This window comes from Lasioglossum baleicum, chromosome 16 (genome assembly GCF_051020765.1).
Source record: "Lasioglossum baleicum chromosome 16, iyLasBale1, whole genome shotgun sequence".
Lineage (NCBI taxonomy): Eukaryota > Metazoa > Arthropoda > Insecta > Hymenoptera > Halictidae > Lasioglossum > Lasioglossum baleicum.
The window spans coordinates 11,797,834-11,818,809 of NC_134944.1; the positions used below are offsets into that span (position 1 = coordinate 11,797,834).

At 40.8% G+C, this 20,976-nt stretch overlaps 3 protein-coding genes across 10 annotated transcripts in view; 1 reads left to right on the forward strand and 2 right to left on the reverse strand.

Moving 5' to 3' along the window:
* LOC143216822 (uncharacterized) overlaps positions 1–5,508 on the reverse strand; it is a 31,154-nt gene extending 25,646 nt beyond the window's left edge. The window contains exon 1 of the mRNA XM_076440297.1: positions 4,060–5,508. The gene's annotated coding sequence lies outside the window, so the exon portion shown is untranslated. The remainder of the gene's footprint in view (positions 1–4,059) is intronic.
* LOC143216821 (RYamide receptor-like) lies at positions 469–10,793 on the forward strand. Of its 2 annotated transcripts, XM_076440295.1 has the most exons (9): positions 469–992; positions 1,710–1,964; positions 5,177–5,319; positions 7,506–7,678; positions 7,974–8,157; positions 8,588–8,691; positions 9,151–9,274; positions 9,986–10,158; positions 10,449–10,793. In XM_076440295.1, the coding sequence occupies exons 2-9, from the start codon at positions 1,747–1,749 to the stop codon at positions 10,791–10,793; spliced, it is 1,464 nt and encodes a 487-aa protein (XP_076296410.1). In that variant the 5' UTR covers positions 469–992; positions 1,710–1,746. The 2 variants fall into 2 exon arrangements, with proteins under 2 accessions (XP_076296410.1, XP_076296411.1); XM_076440296.1 differs by lacking the exon at positions 469–992 and having other exon boundaries at positions 1,227–1,964.
* Positions 7,684–20,462, reverse strand: LOC143216810 (extracellular signal-regulated kinase 2). Of its 7 annotated transcripts, none has more exons than XR_013010653.1 (12): positions 19,488–20,461; positions 18,295–18,514; positions 18,060–18,190; positions 17,296–17,471; positions 17,058–17,197; positions 16,791–16,983; positions 16,416–16,556; positions 15,686–15,864; positions 15,471–15,611; positions 14,988–15,142; positions 13,288–14,439; positions 7,684–10,172 (listed from the first exon to the last, which is right to left on the reverse strand). XR_013010653.1 is itself a non-coding variant. In XM_076440260.1 (12 exons), exons 1-12 carry the CDS (start codon positions 19,575–19,577, stop codon positions 14,345–14,347), a joined length of 1,695 nt encoding a protein of 564 aa, XP_076296375.1. In that variant the 5' UTR covers positions 19,578–20,462; the 3' UTR covers positions 14,192–14,344. The 7 variants fall into 7 exon arrangements, 5 of the variants coding, with proteins under 5 accessions (XP_076296373.1, XP_076296374.1, XP_076296375.1 ...); XR_013010652.1 differs by having other exon boundaries at positions 7,684–12,815; XM_076440260.1 differs by lacking the exon at positions 7,684–10,172 and adding an exon at positions 14,706–14,732 and having other exon boundaries at positions 14,192–14,439; positions 14,981–15,142; positions 19,488–20,462.
* Between the last annotated feature and the right edge of the window lie 514 nt (positions 20,463–20,976).

Genomic DNA, 20,976 nt, shown 5'->3' on the forward strand with positions numbered 1-20,976 from the left:
TTTTCTTCACCGGAACCGAAGAAAAATAAAGCATAGTCTAACCCAAATGGAAAGTTTGGGACCCTATCACAGTTTTATGCTTCCGGATTTTTTAAAAATCGATTTCGTAACAAAAAATTCTGAAATAATTCACTGCCGTGTGTGCCGCTAGGTAGAATGTTCATGAATTTTTTCGTAATTTTTTGTCGAGCAGAACACAAGAAACAGAGCATAATACATAAAACCGTTCTCACCCTATAACTACCCTTGTGGTAGGGATACCGACTTGAAACTTGTCACAGAGTTTTATTAAATTAAAAACGATATATACTTATACATACTATTGTAAAGATATACACATCAAGTCTGCAATAAATCAAATACATGAAATGTATAGTTGCTATTTCTTTCAACAAATTTTCCAATATTGTGAATTTGTTTTATCCGTAACTGTTGATTAGAAACGGACAGTTCTCGAGATGTTACTGGTGAGGAACAACGCGAAACAGAAGGAAGACGTTCCAGAAGAACAGCAAAGGGATGAGAGGGGCGGAACGCAGGCGCGTGACAGGATAGCCGATGTGCTTTAAAGCGTTGCGGCGGGAGCCACGATTCTTCCTTTCAGTTTATCATGGTCTCGCTTCCGAATATTCTCGCGCGGATTATTCTCGCTGCTGTAACGAACCCGGCTCGATCGCGGCAGCGCTCGATCCTCGTTGACGAATACCGCGAATCTTAAAGTGTCATAGTAGAACAATTTTCCCTAAATGACTGCTTTCGGTTGAACAATGATGAGAAATTAAAAAGTGATCATATATACAATCAAATTATAAAATATAAATATCATATATAATATATTATAAATATATTACATAATATTTTAAATATATTATAAATACTAATAGCTGACTTCTCGATGTTTTGTGCTAATATCCGGTAACATGATCATGGCGTAATGTGTTCAGTAATATTCACAGTATATATTGGCGAGCAGCCAATCATTTTCTTTGAAGGTAAAGTTTTACTTGAAAATATTTTTTTAATATCTAAATGTGGTGGAAAGTGCCCTTGAGCAGAATTATATGGCCGATTCGATAGGGCATCAAGAAAAAACATACTGTGCAAAAAATTTCAACCCTGTTTCCCGATCGGGGCGGGGGGGGGGGGGGGGTAGTCATGGGGTAAAATCGAAAAATCAGTTTATCTCCTGTTTTCCCTAGTTAACGATGTTTAGAAATTCGGAGGAAAATCTGACACGTGTCCAACACTCAAATACATACTCTGCAATTTGTTTCAGATTTTTAAATTGGAAATCCTGCTTGTGAAAAATCAAAAACCTCGAAAAAATCGAGAAAATGCAGATTTCTTCGTGTTTCTCATTTTTCACAAGCAGAGTTTGCAATTGAAAATTCTGGAGAAAATCTACAACATTCCGGATACCGAGCCACATATTAAGAATTTTTTTCAGATTTTTCCGTTGCAAACTCTGCTTGTGAAAAATGAAAAGCCCGAAGAAATCTGCATTTTCTCGATTTGGTCGAGGTTTTTGATTTTGTACACAAGCAGGATTTTCAATTTAAAAATCTGAAATAAATTGCAGAGTGTGTATTTGGGTGTTGGACGTGTGTCAGAATTTTCTCCGAATTTCTAAACATCGTTAACTAGGGAAAACAGGGGAAAAACTGGTTTCTGTATTTTACCTCATAACTACCCTCCCGATCGAACTACAGCAGTTAACCTAGAACCGGTGTAAACAACGACTCGACAATGATGTCGACATCCACCGTGGAGTACGACAGTGCGGACAACGATACCAGCGCAACGACCTTGGACATCAACACTACGATACTGCAGCACATCTACAACAATCTCCACGGCGAGCCCAATTACTTGTTGATCGTCCTCTATGTGCCTGTGATGGTTGTTGCCGTCACGGCCAACGTCCTCGTCATCGCCGTCATCTTCAAGTCCCAGTACATGAGGAGGTATGTACCTACGTACCAGGGTAGCTTTTATTTCACAAAATCATTTTTCTCCAATATCTTCGAAACTATTTGCCGCATCAAAAAATATTTCAAACACAGTCTGTAGATCTGGACCGTCTGCGTCTTTCATGTCCTATTACTTTTTGTCGTAGAACGAACGGTTGTCGAAAAATTGAGAAGAAGGTAATCGACGTGTCGATTAGAGAGGGCCGAGCGGAATGACTGATACGCCGCTGACGTTTTTTTTTTCAATTTTTTCGAATACCATTAGTTCTACGACAAAAAGTCATACGATATAAAAGACGCAGCCTGTCCAGATCTACAGGTCTTGTTTAACATGTTTTTCGACACGATAAATAGTTTAGAAGATATCCGAAAAAAAACAATTTTACAAGTTTTAAAGTGATACGTCACTGAGTTTCTCTCAATTTTCTCGAAAACCGTTCGTTTTACGAGGAAAAGGAATACGACATGAAAGACGCAACTTGTCGAGATCTACAGATTTTGTTGGACACGTCTTTTGACACGGTAAATAGTTCAGAAGATATTAGAGAAAAACTATAGAAGCCTAGTATGTACGTACTGTCCAGAGCAAGAGAAAAGTAGCGGGAGAGGAACGGGGCAAGAGGAACGCAAAGGCAATCTGAATGGTCAGGTCAGGCTTCTTTCCCCGTTCCCTTGCCGCTAGTTTTCTCTCGTGCTTCGCACTGTGCTCTTGGTGGAATCGAAAATATTTGAGAGACGCGTAGAAGGTGGTAATAACACGTGGTGGTATCACGTGGGCTTGCAATCGCAATGCACGGAGCATCGTGTAAACAATAGGCCGCGAACTGAATTCGTCGATAGGAAGTACTAGCTTAAATATAGAAACGTTACATATAACGATATTATTATTTTAACTATGTCGACATGGGGGTTAGTAATGGGGTGATGAGGAAAATCAACTTTTTTTCGTAATTTCTCTCATACCCTTTAGTTGAAAATTCTGAAAAAAATCAGGTACATTTTAGCTATTAGGATGCACATCTGTGAATTTTTTCAGAATTTTCAGCTGCGAGACCGATCTTCAAAAAAATAAAACAAATTTCGGAATGCCGTTTTATTTTTTCTGTGGAACGCGAAGTTTATATTCTTAGAGTCTCAGCACCTCATTATGGTGGATAACGTAGAATTATTTCAGATTTTTCAGAGTGGGGGCACATACTTAGAAAAATCAAAAACCGGTAATCTCCACTTTTAGGTATTCCACCCTGGACGTTCTTGGACTCTGCGGATTGAGAAATGCATCGGCATGTCGTGCAAATAAGCGATCGGCACGATGTGCGTCTGAACGTCATAGCTCGCCGCTGTTCCGACGTTTATTTGTGAGGTAGAAATTATTGCTTCAACCCACGACGCCCCTATTATCCGCGAAATCCAGACATCGTGTGTGCCCGTGCGTTTTCAAGCAAACCAATGTTACTCCCAATAAATTATCCGCGAGAGCCAGCCTGTGTATTAGAGTGATTCTGAAAAATCTGAAAAAATCCCTAATATGCGGCTTAGTGCCGGAAATGTGTCAGATTTTCTTCGCAAATTTGAATCTTCATTAAACGTGGAAAATAGTTTAAACTATTGATTTTACAAAAAAAATTTTTATTACATAAATTGTAGGAAATTTTCTCTAGTTTAATTTTGTATATGAATGTTTTTATCGTAAAATGAGTCGGAAAGGAGATATCGTCAAAAAACTACTATCAGACGCCATTTTTCCAATATGGCGGCGCGAGCGGCGAAGATTCGAGGTGGCAAAGTTGCAATTCGGAAAGAGCACATCGAAATCTATAAAATTACACGTTTTTAAAACTCCCGGAAAACTTTCCGGGTGAAACTACCAAATGACTGTACTAAAATGAGGAAGCTTTTTTAGAATTAAAAATTATGAAAAATTAATTTTATATTGAAATTTTATGGTCAAAGCTCGATTAAAATCGAGTCGGGGGCGATTGTCACCACCCAACGTCGCACAGTGGTGTATGTGGCCAGTTTAGCGCGCCAAAACTATTGCGACGTTATGAAGGTCATACTATAGATCATACTAGAAAGTCATACGTACATATTCCTCTTCACCGAGACGGTGGAAACCAGTATCCGCATCTCCGAGTACACTCTCCTTCGGCGAAGACGTCGATGCCTCCTATACTAAAGACCTCCAGCCACTACGAAACATCCTGAACACATCACCGATCACTCACATCACTCATCCATCTCGGCGAGACGCCGAGTCTCCTCGACCGTCGATTAATACGCGTGTTCCACATTTTTCAAACGACAGCGAGTCAGCGAGCACGTATTTATTTAGATCAAATCAACACCGTTGTACAGTTACATACTTAAAACCTTCACACCACGTCTTCCGTTTTTTCCGCGCAGCGCCTCTAGCGTCCATCCATCGTACGAAAAATCTTGGACGATATCGGAACGGAACATTCGGAATTCGGAATTCGGAACACTGTCTAAAACTTTAACTAAATAGTCAATTCTAGAGAATATACAGTCAATATTCGTGCGGAATTAAAATTGCCGGATTCTGAATCCGAATGAAATTGCCGAAAAATTCTGAAATAATTCACTGTTATCCGTGCTATTGTGTAGAGTGTCCGTGAATTTTTTCGTAATTTTCTGTTGAGCAGAACGGAAGATAGAGCATAATTCGTGTGTAGTCTAACCCGTGAGGTTAAGGATCCTATCACAGTTCTATGTTTCGGATTTTTTTTTAAATCACCGCTGCGACCGAAAATTCTGAAATAATTCACTGTTAGCTGTGCTATGGGTAGAATGTTCGTGAATTTTTTCGTAAAATTTTTGTCGATCAGAAAAGAAGATATAAATTATAGTGTAATCCAGACAGCGAAGTTGGGGATCAAATGACAATTCTTGTTTTTCGGTTTTTTTTTTAAATCGATCTTCAATGTCCAGTGTCCAAGAAGGAAAACTGCGGAGTAAGTGGCCCTTTGTCACGAAAGCCAGAAACCCTTCATTCGTAAAAGACTCGTTTGTCGTAAAGTGCAGCTTTCATTGGTTCAATATTGATCGTCGTATTAATGTATTATGATTGGCGCCGATATTTGTACAATGTCGACAGAAAGTATTACACACGCGCACACACACGCAGCACTCAAAGCGACAAACGGCAAACAAACAATGCAACAAAGGAGGTTTTCCATTTTCAGCGTCACCAATTACTTCGTGGTGAACCTGTCTATAGCGGATCTTCTCGTGACCACGATTTGTATGCCAATGGCCGTCAGCCAGGCGATCTCCAACGACTGGACCCACGGAGAACTCATGTGCAAACTGTCCGCCTATCTTCAGGGTAATTACTTACTCAAGTTTCATCAAAAAACGGTGTAAATCTTGTTGAATCAAGTTAAAACTTGAATTTTCGGCTTGTACTCCTCGAAATCTATAAGGTCGCATTTAAAAAAGGCAAAAATTTATGGTTCGCAACTAATAGTCCAGTCGCCAGGTACTTTTAATAGGAAAGTATTCCGAACTTAATGAAATTTTGACACGTCATTTAGGGGTACTCTGGGGTGTCGAATCTCAGTTTTCGACCTCGAGGACCCTGTGCTAACTTGGGGAGGGGGAAAAAACCACGATTTTTATTACCTTGTTTTGGTTTTTCGCCTATTACTCAAAAACTGTGGGTCCTATGAACTTTTGTCTTCCATTTTTGGAAAGAGCATTAAATTTCCTTCAAATTTCACTGGTCAATCTTTTTTTTGACCAAATAGGCACCGAGAGACAGGCGTTCAAAATTAGGGAATTAAGTGGCAACTGACGAATATAGGGAAAGACAGAGCAAATTACACTGTCCAACAACAAAAATGTTTCCATATAACTGTTGGGTGTATCTTATACAGTTTTTAGCGCTGATTCCGAATCTGGCCTTAATTTTTCTCCTACATGCACAGTTTTTGAGAAATTTGAGTTTGAAAAAAAAAATACGTTTTTCGACTTTGAACAGATATTATGATGTTATTATAAAAGATATTGTATTATTCTTTACAGCAAAAGATTCTCTAGACTTTCCCGAATCCAGTGATGTGCAATAGTAATACATTATGATTGTTTAAACATGTTTAAACAATCATTAAAGACGGAGAGGCATCACTTTTGTACACATTTTTGAGGATATTTTTCAATTATTAAAAAAAAAATAAGGGTCCAGCGGAAAATCGAATTGCACCACGCGATAGAGCAGACTTTTATCTTGAGAAACCACTCTTTCAACTTTCCAACGTCGACTTTTTTTCGAGATAAAAAGAAAAATCTATTTTATTTTATTTTCTATTTTGTAAGCATCAGACATGGATTCTTACTCTTCACCTACCTAATCTACATTTACTACTCTTTGAGATTACGGATTAATGGGAAAATATAAAGTCATAAAGTGATGATCAGGCACCTAAATAGGGAATAAACTGCAATTATAACATTAGGCACTTGTCAGCGGACACCCCCCCCCCCCCTCCAAACCATGTGAAGTCAGATTGATAAGAGTACAATGTTAGGGTTTTTGGAGAAAGAGAGACTTTTTTTACGTATTTCTCAAATTCGTCTTCCGGGGGTGGGGAGGGGGGGGGGTGTCCGAAGGGGTGTGTGAAAATGTAAGGGGTATACACAGTATGTAGATTATATGTAGATATGTTGAAAAACTAAATTTGTGAGCCAAAAACCTGCAATTTCCTGCTAAATGTCACAATGTGTGGCTCAAAATGACATTTTGAGAAACATTTCCTAATTTTGAACGCCTGTTTCTCGGTACCTATTGCATCAAAAAATACGTTTGACTAGTGAAATTTGAAGGAAATTTAATGCTCTTTCCAAAAATGGAGGACAAAAGTTCGATAGGACCCACAGGTTTTTAGTAATAGGCGAAAAACCAAAACAAGGTAATAAAAATCGTGGTTTTTTCCCCCTTCCCAAGTTAGCACAGGGTCCTCGAGGTCGAAAACTGAGATTCGACACCCCAGAGTACCCCTAAATGACGTGTCAAAATTTCATTAAGTTCGGAATACTTTCCGAATAGACGCCTTTTTTTCGACCTGTCGACTGGACTATAAATATACACTCATAACTTTCGAACCACAGTGGATTCCTAACCTTAAAACTTGGATTTTCGGAATGACGTTTAATTTGGGCGAGATAAATGACATGTTTTCCTCAATTTCCTCGAAAACCGTTCGTTCTACGACAAAAAGTGATAGGACATAAAAGACGCAGACTGTCAAGCTCTATAGGTTTCGTCTAACATACTTTTAGACACGGTGAATTGTTTAGATGATAATCGAGGAAAACAATTTTATGCGCGTTAAATGAATTATTTCAGTGTTTTCTCAATTTTTTCGAAAACCGTTGGTTTTACAAGAAAAAGTAATAGGACATAAAAGACGCAGCTTGTCAAGATCTACAGGTTTCGTCTGACATAGTATTCGATGCCGTGAATAGTTTCGAAGATATTCAAGAAAAACTAGCGCGACCAAAAATCATTTGCAGGTGTTGCAGTTGCTGCTTCGGTTTACACGATCACCGCGATGAGCATCGACAGGTACCTGGCGATAAGAAATCCCATAGCGTTCCGACGGCTGTTTAATCGCAGAAGCACCGTCCTCATCATCGTGGCCCTTTGGCTGTTTGCTTTAATCATCTTTACTCCGGTCTTAAAAGTGGTTAGTATACAATCTCTCTCTGTCTCTCTCTCTCTCTCTCTCTCTCTCTCTCTCTCTCTCTCTCTCTCTCTTATAAAATCCTAGACTAGTATCTTATAGCATTCTTCTTTCTCTGAACGTTCCTAAAGACGCTGAACTTTAAACACTCATAACTTTCGAACCAGTGAAACTTGGATTTTCGGAATCTACTTGCCAAAATCTATAGGATTACATTTTAAAAAGTTGAAAAATTTTGGTCCCCTAAATCGAACATTAATTTCTATTCTAACATCACATTGATCAATTTTTCTGTTAGATGACCCTCCAGACTCCCAGCATAAAGCTCGACACCATAGTTTTCCGCGGACTGTGGCCAATGGCCGTGAACTCTTCGCAGAAACCGCCCGTCTTCTACAATTGTAAAGAGGACGTCAAGCCGCTGGGCATTGGAGCGCCTCTCTACGGAGCTGTGTATTTCGTGTTGGTATACGCTATTCCGGGTAAGGCTGTGTTATTTGATTAATAGTAAGTCCCATTAGCACCAGATGTACCTCTTGAGAGGCCCAGAAACTCGATCGCCATAGAGAGTGTAACACAGGTAACATAAAGTTGTACAATCAAAATAACACAAGGAAAAGGCAAACATTTCTGGTTCGCTGAACTTTAAATACTCATAACTTACGAACCAGTGAACTCCTAACATTCAAACTTGGATTTTCGGCATTCTCTCGCCAAAGTCTACAGGATTCCATTTTAAAAAGTTCAAAATTTTTGGTCCCCCAAACTGCAGAACGATTTTTTCTTATCTCTTTCTCGAAGAAAGAGGATTCTTCCTATTTGTGAGTTACTGTACTTATTCATCTTCGTCCGTCTCTCTTCTATCCGCTTATGTATTAGGTATTCTTTGGTTTGGTCACGTGGTTTCTTTAGGTTTCGTCGTGGTACTGTCCTACTCGATGATGGGCCGGACGCTGTGCTCCCGGAAACCGCCGTTCGATTGCGATAGCGTTCGAGGAAATGCCAGCTCGCAACAGGTAGGTTCCAGCGACGTCTTTTAATTCGGCAATATTGTTTGACGCGATTAACGTCACAAACGACGCGACGTCCAGTCTTTAAGATGTTTCAAAGACGTCCGAAGAAAATATATCATAATTTTTTCCTACGTTAGACCGAGTATTCGGTACACCGTGAGCCGGGTTCGAGTGCGAATCAATTCTCGAACTCCGGTTCGTTAAAGCCCATTCACTAGTAGTCTAGAAATAGCTGGGAACGTCACCCCTTCATAATTTACCATCGCGACGAACTTCTCGTTGTGTCTTTCAACTCCACCCTCCGCGGATCGGTTCTACCATTCTTTTTACATAGTAGCTTTAGTCTTATCCAACGAATCGAGAGTAACGACGTTTAAACGATTAAAAGAATTTCTATGATGCCCGTCAATGTTCGAACACGTCTACAATTGACGACTGTGCGCGACCACATTCTATTCGCAGAACTCCCGGCTGGTACGTGGGCGAAGACGAATTGCTTGGATATTGCTCCTTCTGGCGGTGCTGTTCGCTTTGTGCTGGCTGCCCTACAATGTTCTAATGCTCCTGAACGATCTGGACGCAGTCGGTGAGTGGACGAGCCATCGATGAAACCACCACAATCGTCGCGCGCGCCTCTTAATCGAAATCCCCTGTACTCAGTCTGTACTTACGACAGCCAGTTAGCACGACCAATCATTTCGTATTAGATTGATATGGAAGTCCTATCGCTTACGATTTAAGCTCAATTTTATAACAAACTGTTCTGTTCTTCCTTTTTCAAACGAATTGAAGATTTGTTAAGTTTCCGAAAAAGGGGAAACACTGTTTAAGACTCTTTTGGACTGCACTCCGATTTAGGGGGCCACAAATTTTGGACTTTTCAAAATGCAATCCTGTAGATTTTGACGAGGGATATGAGTTATGAGTGTTTAAAGTTCTGCGATTTTCACCGCTTCTGCCAGGTAAGGCGTTGTACTTTAAACACTCGTAACTTTTGAACCAATTCCTAACACTTAAACTTGGATTTTCGGTATCTTCTCGTCAAAATCTACTAGCTTATATTTAACAAATCCAAAACTTGTGATCTCGTACGGTGAAGTACAATTTTCGCCAAGTTTATGCAAGATACGCATACATTCTCAGCCAAATTCAGTCATTCGTTTCTTGTACACCCATCGTCGAAATGTACAGGGTGTCACAAAATTATATTACCACATACATACGTATATGTATGTACATGTACATATATTAGCTTTCAGTTTGTGCATCGCAGTTTAGCTGTAATAATTGTTCGCAGGTGAACTAAATGCGACCAATGACGCCTACACCTACTCTCTATTCCTGGGGCATGCGAACAGCGCGCTGAATCCTGTGGTCTATTGCTTCATGACTCGTAATTTCCGACGCAGCGTGGTTGATGTCCTTTGTTGCGGTTCCGACGGGCTTGTCCTCAGGAGGTCTCGTCGCAGAGTAAGTGTCGGCAGCTCAGAAAACAGTGAAAATCGCTCAACATTAAACACCCATAACTTTTGAACCAGCGGATTCCTAACGTTGAAACTTGGTTTTTCGGCATTACCTCGGCAAAATCTACGGGACCGCGTTTGAAAAAGTTGGAAATTTTTGGTCCCCTCAGCTGAAGTGCAGCATAATCTAAAATTAAATTAGCAAAAATTGCAAGAAAAACGTATAACTGACTACGTAGTCTAATATAGAAGTGAAATCATCACGAGAAAACCAAAAATTGATTTATTCTGTTTCAGAGTGTTCAGGGAACCGCAGTGATCGAAGACGCGTGCGCGGGCTGCAGCACCGGCAGGGACGGTTCGATCAGAGGATTGCTGCGCAAACGGATAAAGATGAGCGGCTGCGGTTGCGGGCTGCCAATAGGCGGCGATCCCGGGGTTCTAACCGTGCGGCGCACAGCGACGACCAGCAGCGGCTACGACAGCTTCTACACCAAGCACAGCATTCACAAGCACTGCTACATGCTACGCAGCCTTCGCGGAAGGCCTCGGATATCCGTCGAACAAGTCGCCCTCGCGGACAAACCCCAGGGCCCCTGCAACGAAAGAGACGCCCCTGCGCCCAGCCAGCCACAAACCTAAACAGTGTGGCCAGATTGAGATTGAGGTTGAAACGAACCTAATTCCCTCTCCATGTGCTCTCCCCCCCCCCTCCACCTTTATCCCCTTCCACTATCCTATTCCACCGTTCAGTCCCTATCGCGCACGCGCAACGTGTCTCCCATTCGCCTCACTCTGCCTCACTCTATTCTCATTGCGCAGTCGCGCAACTACTTCACGCTCGGTCATTTTTCTTTCGTTGTGAACTACGCCTGTGGTATTTTTCGTTGATGTTGTGGAATTGGTGTTCCCATGTATACGACGATGTTCATATGTATGTGCCATTATAATTAAAGAGTGAAGCTAGTCCATTAGAAACACCGCCAAGAGACCCAAGGGTAATTTAGAATGAACGATTTATCTTGTCAGTCTATGGTTTCCGTGCAGTTTTACCGGCGACATTTTATCCGGAACGAAGACTAATGGGATTTTATGGGAACTGCAATTTTTTTGTGCGAAGTTTGAGCTCGGTCGGATCTCGTGTAAACGCGCCCCAAGGTGTTAAACATTTAAATAATTAGTTTTTCTAGAATATTTTCTAAACTATTCACCGCGTCGAAAAGTGTGTTAGACGAAACTCGTGGATCATGATAGGTTGCGTATTCTATGTCCTATTATTTTTTTTCGTGGAACTAACGTTTTTCGAGAAAATCGAGAAAAAACTTCAGCGACGTGTCAGTCATCTAGCCCAAATGAAACTTCACCAGTCGGGACCAAAAACTTGTAAATATTCTTCATGCGATCCTGTAGATTTTGGCGAGAGAATTCCGAAAATCCAAGTTTCAATGTTAGGAATCCACTGGTTCGAAAGTTATAAGTGTTTAAAATATATGCGATCTACTGCAAAATAATCTTGTCGTTGAAAACAGGCTTCACCTACTACTATAATAGGCGCTCCCTCTCCCCCCACCCTCACCCTTTCCTTCATGGGTGGAAAAATGAATGAAAGTACGTTTCATAAACATTTGTTCGTGACCAGGAAACATTATTGTTGTCTCGCTGCTGACGTCAACGGTATTATTAGACTCGATTAAATGCAAATTGAATTGATCTCGACTAAAATGATTACAAATGAAATTGCGTGAGCAGAAGATCGTCTTATAATGTAAAGTGTACATGCACATTAGGATTTTTTATGATTAGTTGTTACGAAATTAGTTTGTTCGAGGTTTTCGAGAACCAGTTTTCGGCCCAATTTCCCCATTGAACGACAATCGAAAATTCTGAAAAAAATCTGACACATTCCGGATACCGAGCCACATATTAGGAATTTTTTTCCGATTTTTCCGTTGCAAACTCTGTTTGTGAAAAATGAGAAACACGAAGAAATCTGCATTTTCTCGATTTTTTCGAGGTTTTTGATTTTGTACAAGCAGGATTTTCAATTTAAAAATCTGAAATAAATTGCAGAGTGTGTATTTGGGTGTTGGACATGTGCCAGATTTTCCTCTGAATTTCTAAACATCGTTAACTAGGGAAAACAGTGGAGAAACTGATTTCTGTATTTTACCCCATAACTACCCTCCCGATGGAGATACAGTAGGACTGAAATTTTGCACAGTATGTCTTCTGTCGATGCCCAATCGAATTTTAATGCACCTGTTTCGATCTTGTGATACCTGTACCAGCTAGTATGCGATCATATCTGATTGGTATGCATTAGCAGTGGCGGAATAAATTTTTACAAAAATATCACGAAGAGATTGCCCTCCGTTGCATTGCTGAGCCTTTGGTGGCAGTCGCTTTCTCCATTTTTCATCAGATTTCTCGTTTCGCACATTGAAAAGATTACTAATAGAAATATTATTCCGCGCGAGCGTCTTTTTCTTTTTAAATTCATCGAAGAAATAAGAGAAGCTTCGTATAGGAAATACAGAACTCACCTCCACGTTCTAAATTCCTTTCTGAAAAAGGATATGTTTGTGGTCGAACGTTGTTCCTCGAATTACCCACGTCATTTTCCGGAACGAGCTTTTTACAGTGTCGAACTTTATTTGCCTAGGCCTAGAATACACAGATCGATATGAACGCTTTCATAAAAATACCGTGGTAGTAACTGCACCTAATAGGGAACACAGGCATCAAGAGAAAACCTACTGTTTTCCCTAGTTAACGATGTTTAGAAATTCGGAGGAAAATCTGACACATGTCCAACACCCAAATACATACTCTGCAATTTGTTTCAGATTTTTAAATTGGAAATCCTGCTTATGAAAAATCGAAAAAAAATCGAGAAAATGCAGATTTCTTCGTGTTTTTCATTTCTCACAAGCAGAGTTTGCGACGGAAAAATCTGAAAAAAATTCCTAATACTCGATTACCCAATCGAATGATCCATCTTCCATATGTAGACGTAATTCGCATTCGAAAGTCAATGAAGAAATACAAAACATCTCAGATTCGATCTTTTATTCTCTGTCCTTATTCTACGGTTATAAAAACGCTCGTAGTAGCTCTCGTAAGATATTCTCCTTACCTACGTCCTTAAAGTACATACTCCTCCGTGATAATTTCAATTGCGATTTTCCCAACAACTCTGGCTCTTCGAAAATTTTACGTAGGAACTTTGTGAATGACTAGCACAAAAGAGAATCGGCAGAATCGTCCCCCCCCCCCCTATCAAACTTACACATTATTATCCTCCGCAAAGAGCCGCAATTAGACTGCGGACGTCTATACAATTATAAATTTTCATTAAATAAAATCACGCTAAACCTTGCCGAACTGAATATCCCACCATTTCCAAAACTCCCGTAACCTCCAAACGCACAAATATCCGCAGTCTAACCCCGCAAGAAGCCAACAGCCCCACCGCTCCACCATTAGATACACCCGACCAGTTCTCGCGCCTCGATAATACTGACACCGGAACATGACAATACAGAATTTTCAGCGGCCACAGCGCTACAAAAATGTCACCCGAGACTACAGTGATGGTGGGAAGAGTCTTATAAAAATATTGTTTAGCATCGCGAGAGAGTAGGCAGCTGCCGATTCGCGTTTACAGCCCACCCGGTAAAAATTACCACCTGATGTTCCCGCTGCGCAGGTCCTTATACGCGGACGCAGTGATAATTCCATGACTCTGGCTATAATGATTGACGATACGCGACTTGTTGCTGGTGGGCGTCCACTTGATTTGCTCAGCGGGGTGTTTGGTCACGTGGCTGCGAGAATGGGCGGGATTTTTCGAACGGTGCAGGCCATTGACGGGGCAGTCGGCGGGCGGCTGCGCGCCTGCGCTGTTGCGCTGGACCATCGGACGGTCCGCGCACTTCTTCTGCGGCTTTTGCGTTGGCATGATCTCGTTGAAGTACTTCTGGATCGCTTTGCTCTTGCACGAAGCGTGCAGCGACTCGTTGCTGGTCGCGTTACTGCCGCTGTTCGAATGTCTCCCGTCACCGCCTCGAAGGTAGCAGCAATTAGCGCTGTCCGATGGCCGAGCGAAGTACTTCGATTGAAGGCTCTGCGGGCTGTCGCGGACGAATGATGTCGGACGACGATCCTCGCGCCAGTTCGTGTCCGACGTGAACCTAGCCGGCGCGCGCACCTGCTTGCAGTTCTTGCGCGCGCGCGGACGACCCGCGTGGGATAATTGATTGTGTACTGACTTGCCGTCCGGGGAACACTGGAAGAGCGAGAATTTTTTCGAAAGTTGAGAATCGATGTTTGCAGAGGGATGAGAAGCAAGGCTGAAGTTTCGACGACCGGTCAAATCGGATTGAGAAAATGTCGTGTCGGCAAGGTAGACAATGATACAAGTTTTTCCATAAAAAAGAAAATTATGTATGCGTCTGGTATGCGCAAAATTTTAGCTGAATCCGATTTGACCGGTTTTCTATAGGCTGAGTGCGAGAAGCGTGAAGAAGGTGGGTCGGTAGAAGAGTACAGTACCTAAAGGAGTCCCACCCGACAAGTTGCCTGTAACGATAGAATCGTCCGCGTTATATGCAGTCGATTACAAGAATCGAAGAAATACATATAACGTTCGTTTGGAAATTAGTGTATACTACCGGATAGCATGTGGCGTCTTGAAGACGTCTTTTTTCCGTATATTTTAGGTATGAGTGTGTTGTTACGTCGTTTGAACGTCCGAAATAAGACGTCTTAAAGACGTCCCGCGCGAATAGAAGAAGTAAAGAAAATAGATTATCAACATTGCTACAGACACGTTACCATGGGCACTTGATCGGACTGTATGGACCGCTGGGATTTCGATAACTGCCGATGCTGTTTGTTGATGTACAGGCAGCTCTTCGTTTCGCTGGGCGTCAAGTTGCTCGCGTTGCCGTTCATTAGATGATACGTGTACTGTGTAGCCACGCTTCTCGCTGCCGGACGTTAATGTATAGTCAGTGTACAGTATACAGGATGAGGCACCTAAGACTTACACCGAGATATATCTCTGTTCTCTTTAGTATTTTCAAATCTATAAAAGTCAATATTGAACCAGAAATTCTGAAATAATTCACTGTGATGTATGCCACTAGGTAGAATGTTCATGAATTTTTCCGTAATTGTTTGTCGAGCAGAACAGAAGAAATAAAGCATAATTCGTGCGTAGTCTAACCCAGATGCACATAAGAAGGTTGGGTACCTCACCCTTAATATTGAAGATACAACCATAATATTGAACATAAAAGGCAGAAAATTACCAACCAGTAGGTCGAAGATTCTTCACAGTCGAGTTTTGTGTTTGGGGTTCCATGGACGTGCTTATGGTTCTTGTTTTCGTGATCCTCTCGCCGCTATCAATCTGCGGCTGGCGCGTCGTTTTTCTGCTGGCTAGCTGTGCACGTGCTACGAAATGAAATTAGCGTGTTTAATTATCTAGTTTACTGATCTGGCTTCCTTTTTTACACAGCGGATGTTACCATCGTAGCAGGAAGGCTCGTACACGTCGCTCCTGCACCTCTCCTTACGTAAATCTTGGTAAGAGTGTACGAGACATTTGCCTACGGTTCCATCGCCTTGTCCGATCACAGGACTTGAACGATTCACAGCTGTTTCCTTCCTGATGTGTTCGGAAAGTCTTCTGATTCTGGACTTGGACCTGTTAACAATTTTTCATTAATTTTATTTATTTACTCTGTTTTGCTCAACGGAGAGTTACGAAAAAATTCATGGACACTCTACCTAATGGCAGGAATGTCGGTCAATTATTTCAGAATTTTTTATTCCAAGATCGATTTTTAAAAAATTCCGGAACCTTAAGATTGCGATAGGATCCTCAACCTCATTACCTGGTTTAGACTATGCTTTATTTCTTCTGTTCTGATCGACCAAAAATTCTGAAATAATTCACTGTTATACGTGCCACTAGGTAGAATGTTCATGAATTTTTTCGTAATTTTTCGTTCAGCAGAACAGAAGAAATACAGCATAACTCTTGTGTAGTCTAACCCAGATAGTGAGGTTGGGGATCCTATCACAATTTCATGCTTCCGGATTTTTTTAAAAATCAATCTTGCTTCGAAAAATTTTGAAATAACTCACCGAGATGCCTGCCACTAGGTAAAACGTTCATGAATTTTTTCGCACTTCTCTGATGATCAAATAACTCGTATAAAATCGTGTAGACTCGTATAAAACGCCTCGACTTACATGTTCTTATGCTTGCGGTGCTTCTCGTCCATCATCGAGTAAAGCTTGTTTCTGTACTCATCGACGGAAAGCTGTACATCGTCTCTGAGCAGCGGCACTACACTCGATCCTCTTTCCGGCTCATTGTTCCGCTTATGAAAACTGCGAATGAAACACGTCATCAAGGCAAAAATTTCGTAAAAACAGGAAGAAGCTTAACGCAGGAAGTTTCACGTATTTTAATGATTGAAATTATAAAGATGCTTCCATTTGAAATGATTCGATAAAATTTCTTTATTCGAGAGCACACGTTGCTATAAAAATTGCGAAAAATCTAAATAAATTTAGTCTTGTAATTTTTAGGTTAATACAGTGAAATTTCATTATTGTACGTACTCAGCCACGTAAGGGTGTTCCAAGGCCTCCACCGCGGTTAATCTGCGATTAGGGTTGAACACTATAAGATTACTGATCAGATGCAGCGCCTTTTCGGACACGTTGGGTAGAATATCCCTCAGCGACCGCCTCGGTCCATTTGGCGTTTTCTCTAGCAAGTTGGTCCCATATCCGGCGCAAACCGACATCAGATCTGGAAGAAGAAGTGATCGAACAGTAACGTGTTTCTCTTGAATTCTTAAAGACGTGGCTGTAGATTAAAGTTACCTTCTTTGCTGGGCGACGGGAGAGTACCCATGATTCTCTCGACTTGGTTAATCGTCGACGAGCCGGGGAACACCGGCTTTCCGAGCAGCATTTCGCCGAGGATACAGCCCAGGGACCACATGTCGATGCCCTTCGTGTACCTAAACGTTACACGTGAAAAAGTGGGCAATTTCACATGGAATCACCCAAAGAATAATTTGCAATTGTACCGACTTCGAGAAACAACAACAAGCAGTACCTTTTCGAAGCAACGAGTATCTCCGGCGCCCGATACCACCGTGTCGCGACGTAATCCGTGAGGGTAGGATCGCTTCCGGTTTCGCCGTCGCCCTCGCCAATCTGAGTGACCGATCGTGCCAGACCGAAGTCAGCGATCTTACACTGACACTGTGTGTTCAGCAGAACGTTCGACGGCTAACATATTCATAGTGAAAACAATAAAAAGGACACCGATTAATCAGGAGATTCGAGATTTTCGAAAGATGACGAAAAATTTTATGCTTCCGAATTTTTTAAAAATCGATTTTGCAACCAAAAATTCTGAAATAATTCACTGTGATGCGTGCCATCAAGTAGAATGCTCGTGAATTTTTTCGTAATTTCTCGTTCAGTAGAACAGAAGGAATAGAGCGTAATTCATGAAGCCGTACTCACCCCGCGACTATTTCTGTTTACGAGTTAGTTGATCAAGAAACATATTTTTTATTTAGTTATTTGATCAAAAATAATTACGAAGAAATTCATGAACATTCTACCTAATGGCACGCATCACCCTGAATTATTTCAGAATTTTAAGTTTGCAAAATCTATGTTTAAAAAATCCGGAAGCATAGAATTACCGATTTTCGGGTACTTTAAAGGCTTACGGATTTTTTGAAAAATTGATCCCTCTACCAAAAATTCTGAAATAATTCACGGTGATACGTGCCAGCAGGTACAATGTTCCTGAATTTTTTCAGAATTTTTTTTCCAAAAATGACAAAGAAAATGAGTTCGTCTTACCTTGAGGTCCCTGTGTATGACGTTGCCCGAGTGTATGTATTTGATCGCCTTAAACAGCTGATACATGATGAACACCTTGTGGATGTCCTTGAGCAGGTTGCCCTTCTTGATGACGTTGTGAAGATCGATTTCTGGGGGAAACGGGCCGAAACGTGTTTCAGGCCGAAAGTCTGAGAATCGCCGCGCGGACACGTGACCTTCGTGAGAATTCTTCTTCGGACCGGGTTTAACTCACCCATGTACTCGAACACGAGATATATGTCCCGGTCGTTGTTCGCCTTGTGTAGACCGATCAGTCGTATGATGTTCTCGTGATTCGCGAACGACAGTAGGAACATTATCTCGCGGAACGTGCGCTGCGCATCGGTCTGGTTTCGAAATGCGTCGAAGATCTTCTTTACCGCCACCGTCTCCTTGTTTTTCCTGTCGATCGCTTTCCACACGATACCGTACGCCTGGCAAACAATATCGGAATTACTCTGTGCTCGGTGCAAATAAATGTAGCCCCCCCCCCCCGCCCGTCAAAACGACATCTCGAAAAAGATGTGTTAAAGACGTCTATTTAAGATGTAAGACTGTCAAAGCTGAAACGTCAAGCTAAGCGTCAGATGTGTAGAATGTTTGTCCACCTAGATACACATATAAATTGAACATTCGATACACAAGCGGGATTGTCGTTGTTGTTTCCGGTACTCGTTGTCACGACTCTAACTGCTCAAGTATCGATCAGCTATATGGCCATAATACTTTCCCGCGATGTAGATATACCCCGCAACAACTTTTACTATTATACTAATCATATCTACATATATATTTCTGCAATTTTCTAGAATTGTTCGCCGTTCCGTATATCGATCGACGATTACCGTAGTTTCAGTCCTACTTTATAGAACGGATATCATAATTAATGCGATGTCAACCGAAAGAAAAAATAAAGTTCGTCTATATACATATAGTCTTCGTACAGTTAATATTCTAAATATTTTATAAATATTCTAAATATTCTCTCTCCAAATATTTCTAAAATAGAAATTGATTTTCCTTCCGAATATGTTTAACAAGTTAAAAGTAATGAGAAACGCAGTATCTTCAAATTCTTAAACGTAATATATGTTCTACCTAACAGTTCTGGCGAAAATGCATTTGAATCCACTGTCTATTCATCTGTATAACTATAGTAAATAATCAGACAGCGGATCTTTATGCAAAATAAAAATTGTCCAGCTGAATTTCAACAAACCATAGAGTGAAATAGAAATTTGTTTTCCTTCTCCGAATATGTTTAATAAGTTATAAAGATATAATGAAACAGTATTTTTAAATTCGTCCAATATTTTCTGTCTATAACATTTCTATTATGAATGCGTTTAAACCCGCTGTCAGCTAGTAATATAAACAAACACAGTTCGAAACGAATAAGATAATTACTCCCTTGCCGAGCCGTCGGACAATGTCATAATGTTTGCTGACATGCGTGTCGATCTCCAAAACCTTCTCGGTGTTGTGTTTCCCTGACATTGCGGCGAGGAGGAGAGGAGGCGCCTTGGACAAGGGTGGTCGAGAGCACTTTTTTCGATGACCGCCTCTCCCGCGTGCAACCCGGACGTTTGTTTCTGAACCAACGGAAATTTTCAGACGGGAACAATGTTCGCGCGACGTAACACATTCACATCTTTGCACATCAGGAAGGAAAGCTCCGCTCGGACAGTCTTTTCATTCAGCCATTGACACATCGGTACGGTCTGTGTTTATAGAAATTCACGGCAGTCGCCATGACGACAATGTTCAATGCTTGTTCACAGTTGCCAACGACGTACAGTGGTCGTTCCCCGATCATGCTATGAACGATCATGCTAGCTGGACAACACTAAAATCTCTTTTATCCTTTGTCCTTCGAATGCCTAATGCCATTGCATTACAACAGAGCTGTTGGAAACGTGATTGATATTTCTATAGATGTAATGTTTATACTGTAGAAATATTAATTACAGTTGATTTCATTTTTTAATTACTTCTGTACAATGCTCAAGGTTTATCAGAGCCTGATAGACCCACAGAATAAATAGAACGTAACAATTAGCTTATTAGTTCTTCGCGGAAAAGACGTCGAAAAAATCGGTTTTTATTTTTTTCAACAACGGCGCACCAAACCAAAAAATCTGAAAAATTCACGAACAATACTTATAACAATATACCGCTACTGTAAAAATATAAATGTTGTCACTCTAGAACTTCCATGTGAAATCTGCATTTTTTCGATTTTTTTGGGGGTTTTTGATTTTTTACAAGCAGGATTTTCACTTAAAAAATCTGAAACCAATTGCAAAGTATGCATTTGGGTTCTTGACATGTATCATATTTTTCTCAGAATTTCTAAACGTCATTAACTAGGGAAAATAGGCCAAAAACTGATTTTTCGATTTTACCCCATAACTACCCCTCCCCCCCCCTCCCCGATCGAAATGCAGGGTTGAAATTTTGCACAGTATGTTTTTTCTTGGTGCCCTATCGAATGGCACATCGTCGATAAAATTCGGTTCAAGGGCATTTTCGACTATCTTATCCGGCTATACATATGTATATTGAATACAGTGTAATTAAATTGCTCCGTAATTAGAATTCGTGAAGTAGTTCAATTAAATAAGAGACCAGAACTACAAATTATACATTGTACATAATTTAATTGAACAAAGCGACGACGGAATTTCGTGTATATAATATATATAAATACAATGCAATCGATCGAACACTTCCTAAATAATAACTATAACTTTCGAAATAATTCGATCATAATCCAACGAAACTAATTTCCGAAACAATCCGAAAATTGTTAGCAAACCATTATCCTCATACATACACATACAAATATACATTTAGTTGCAAATATAAATTGCGACGCGTACAAGATAAAGAGAAA

Coding starts and splice junctions, on each gene's coding strand:
- LOC143216821 (XM_076440295.1), top strand. CDS start 1,747: ATGATGTCGACATCCACCGTGGAGTACGACAGTGCGGACAACGATACC. Junction 5,320..7,505: donor ACTGTCCGCCTATCTTCAGG/GTAATTACTTAC, acceptor AATCATTTGCAG/GTGTTGCAGTTGCTGCTTCG. Junction 7,679..7,973: donor TTACTCCGGTCTTAAAAGTG/GTTAGTATACAA, acceptor TTTTTCTGTTAG/ATGACCCTCCAGACTCCCAG.
- LOC143216810 (XM_076440258.1), bottom strand. CDS start 19,577: ATGTCAGGGAAACACAACACCGAGAAGGTTTTGGAGATCGACACGCAT. Junction 17,198..17,295: donor ATACTCGTTGCTTCGAAAAG/GTACTGCTTGTT, acceptor TGTAACGTTTAG/GTACACGAAGGGCATCGACA. Junction 16,984..17,057: donor CCCGTCGCCCAGCAAAGAAG/GTAACTTTAATC, acceptor TTCTTCTTCCAG/ATCTGATGTCGGTTTGCGCC.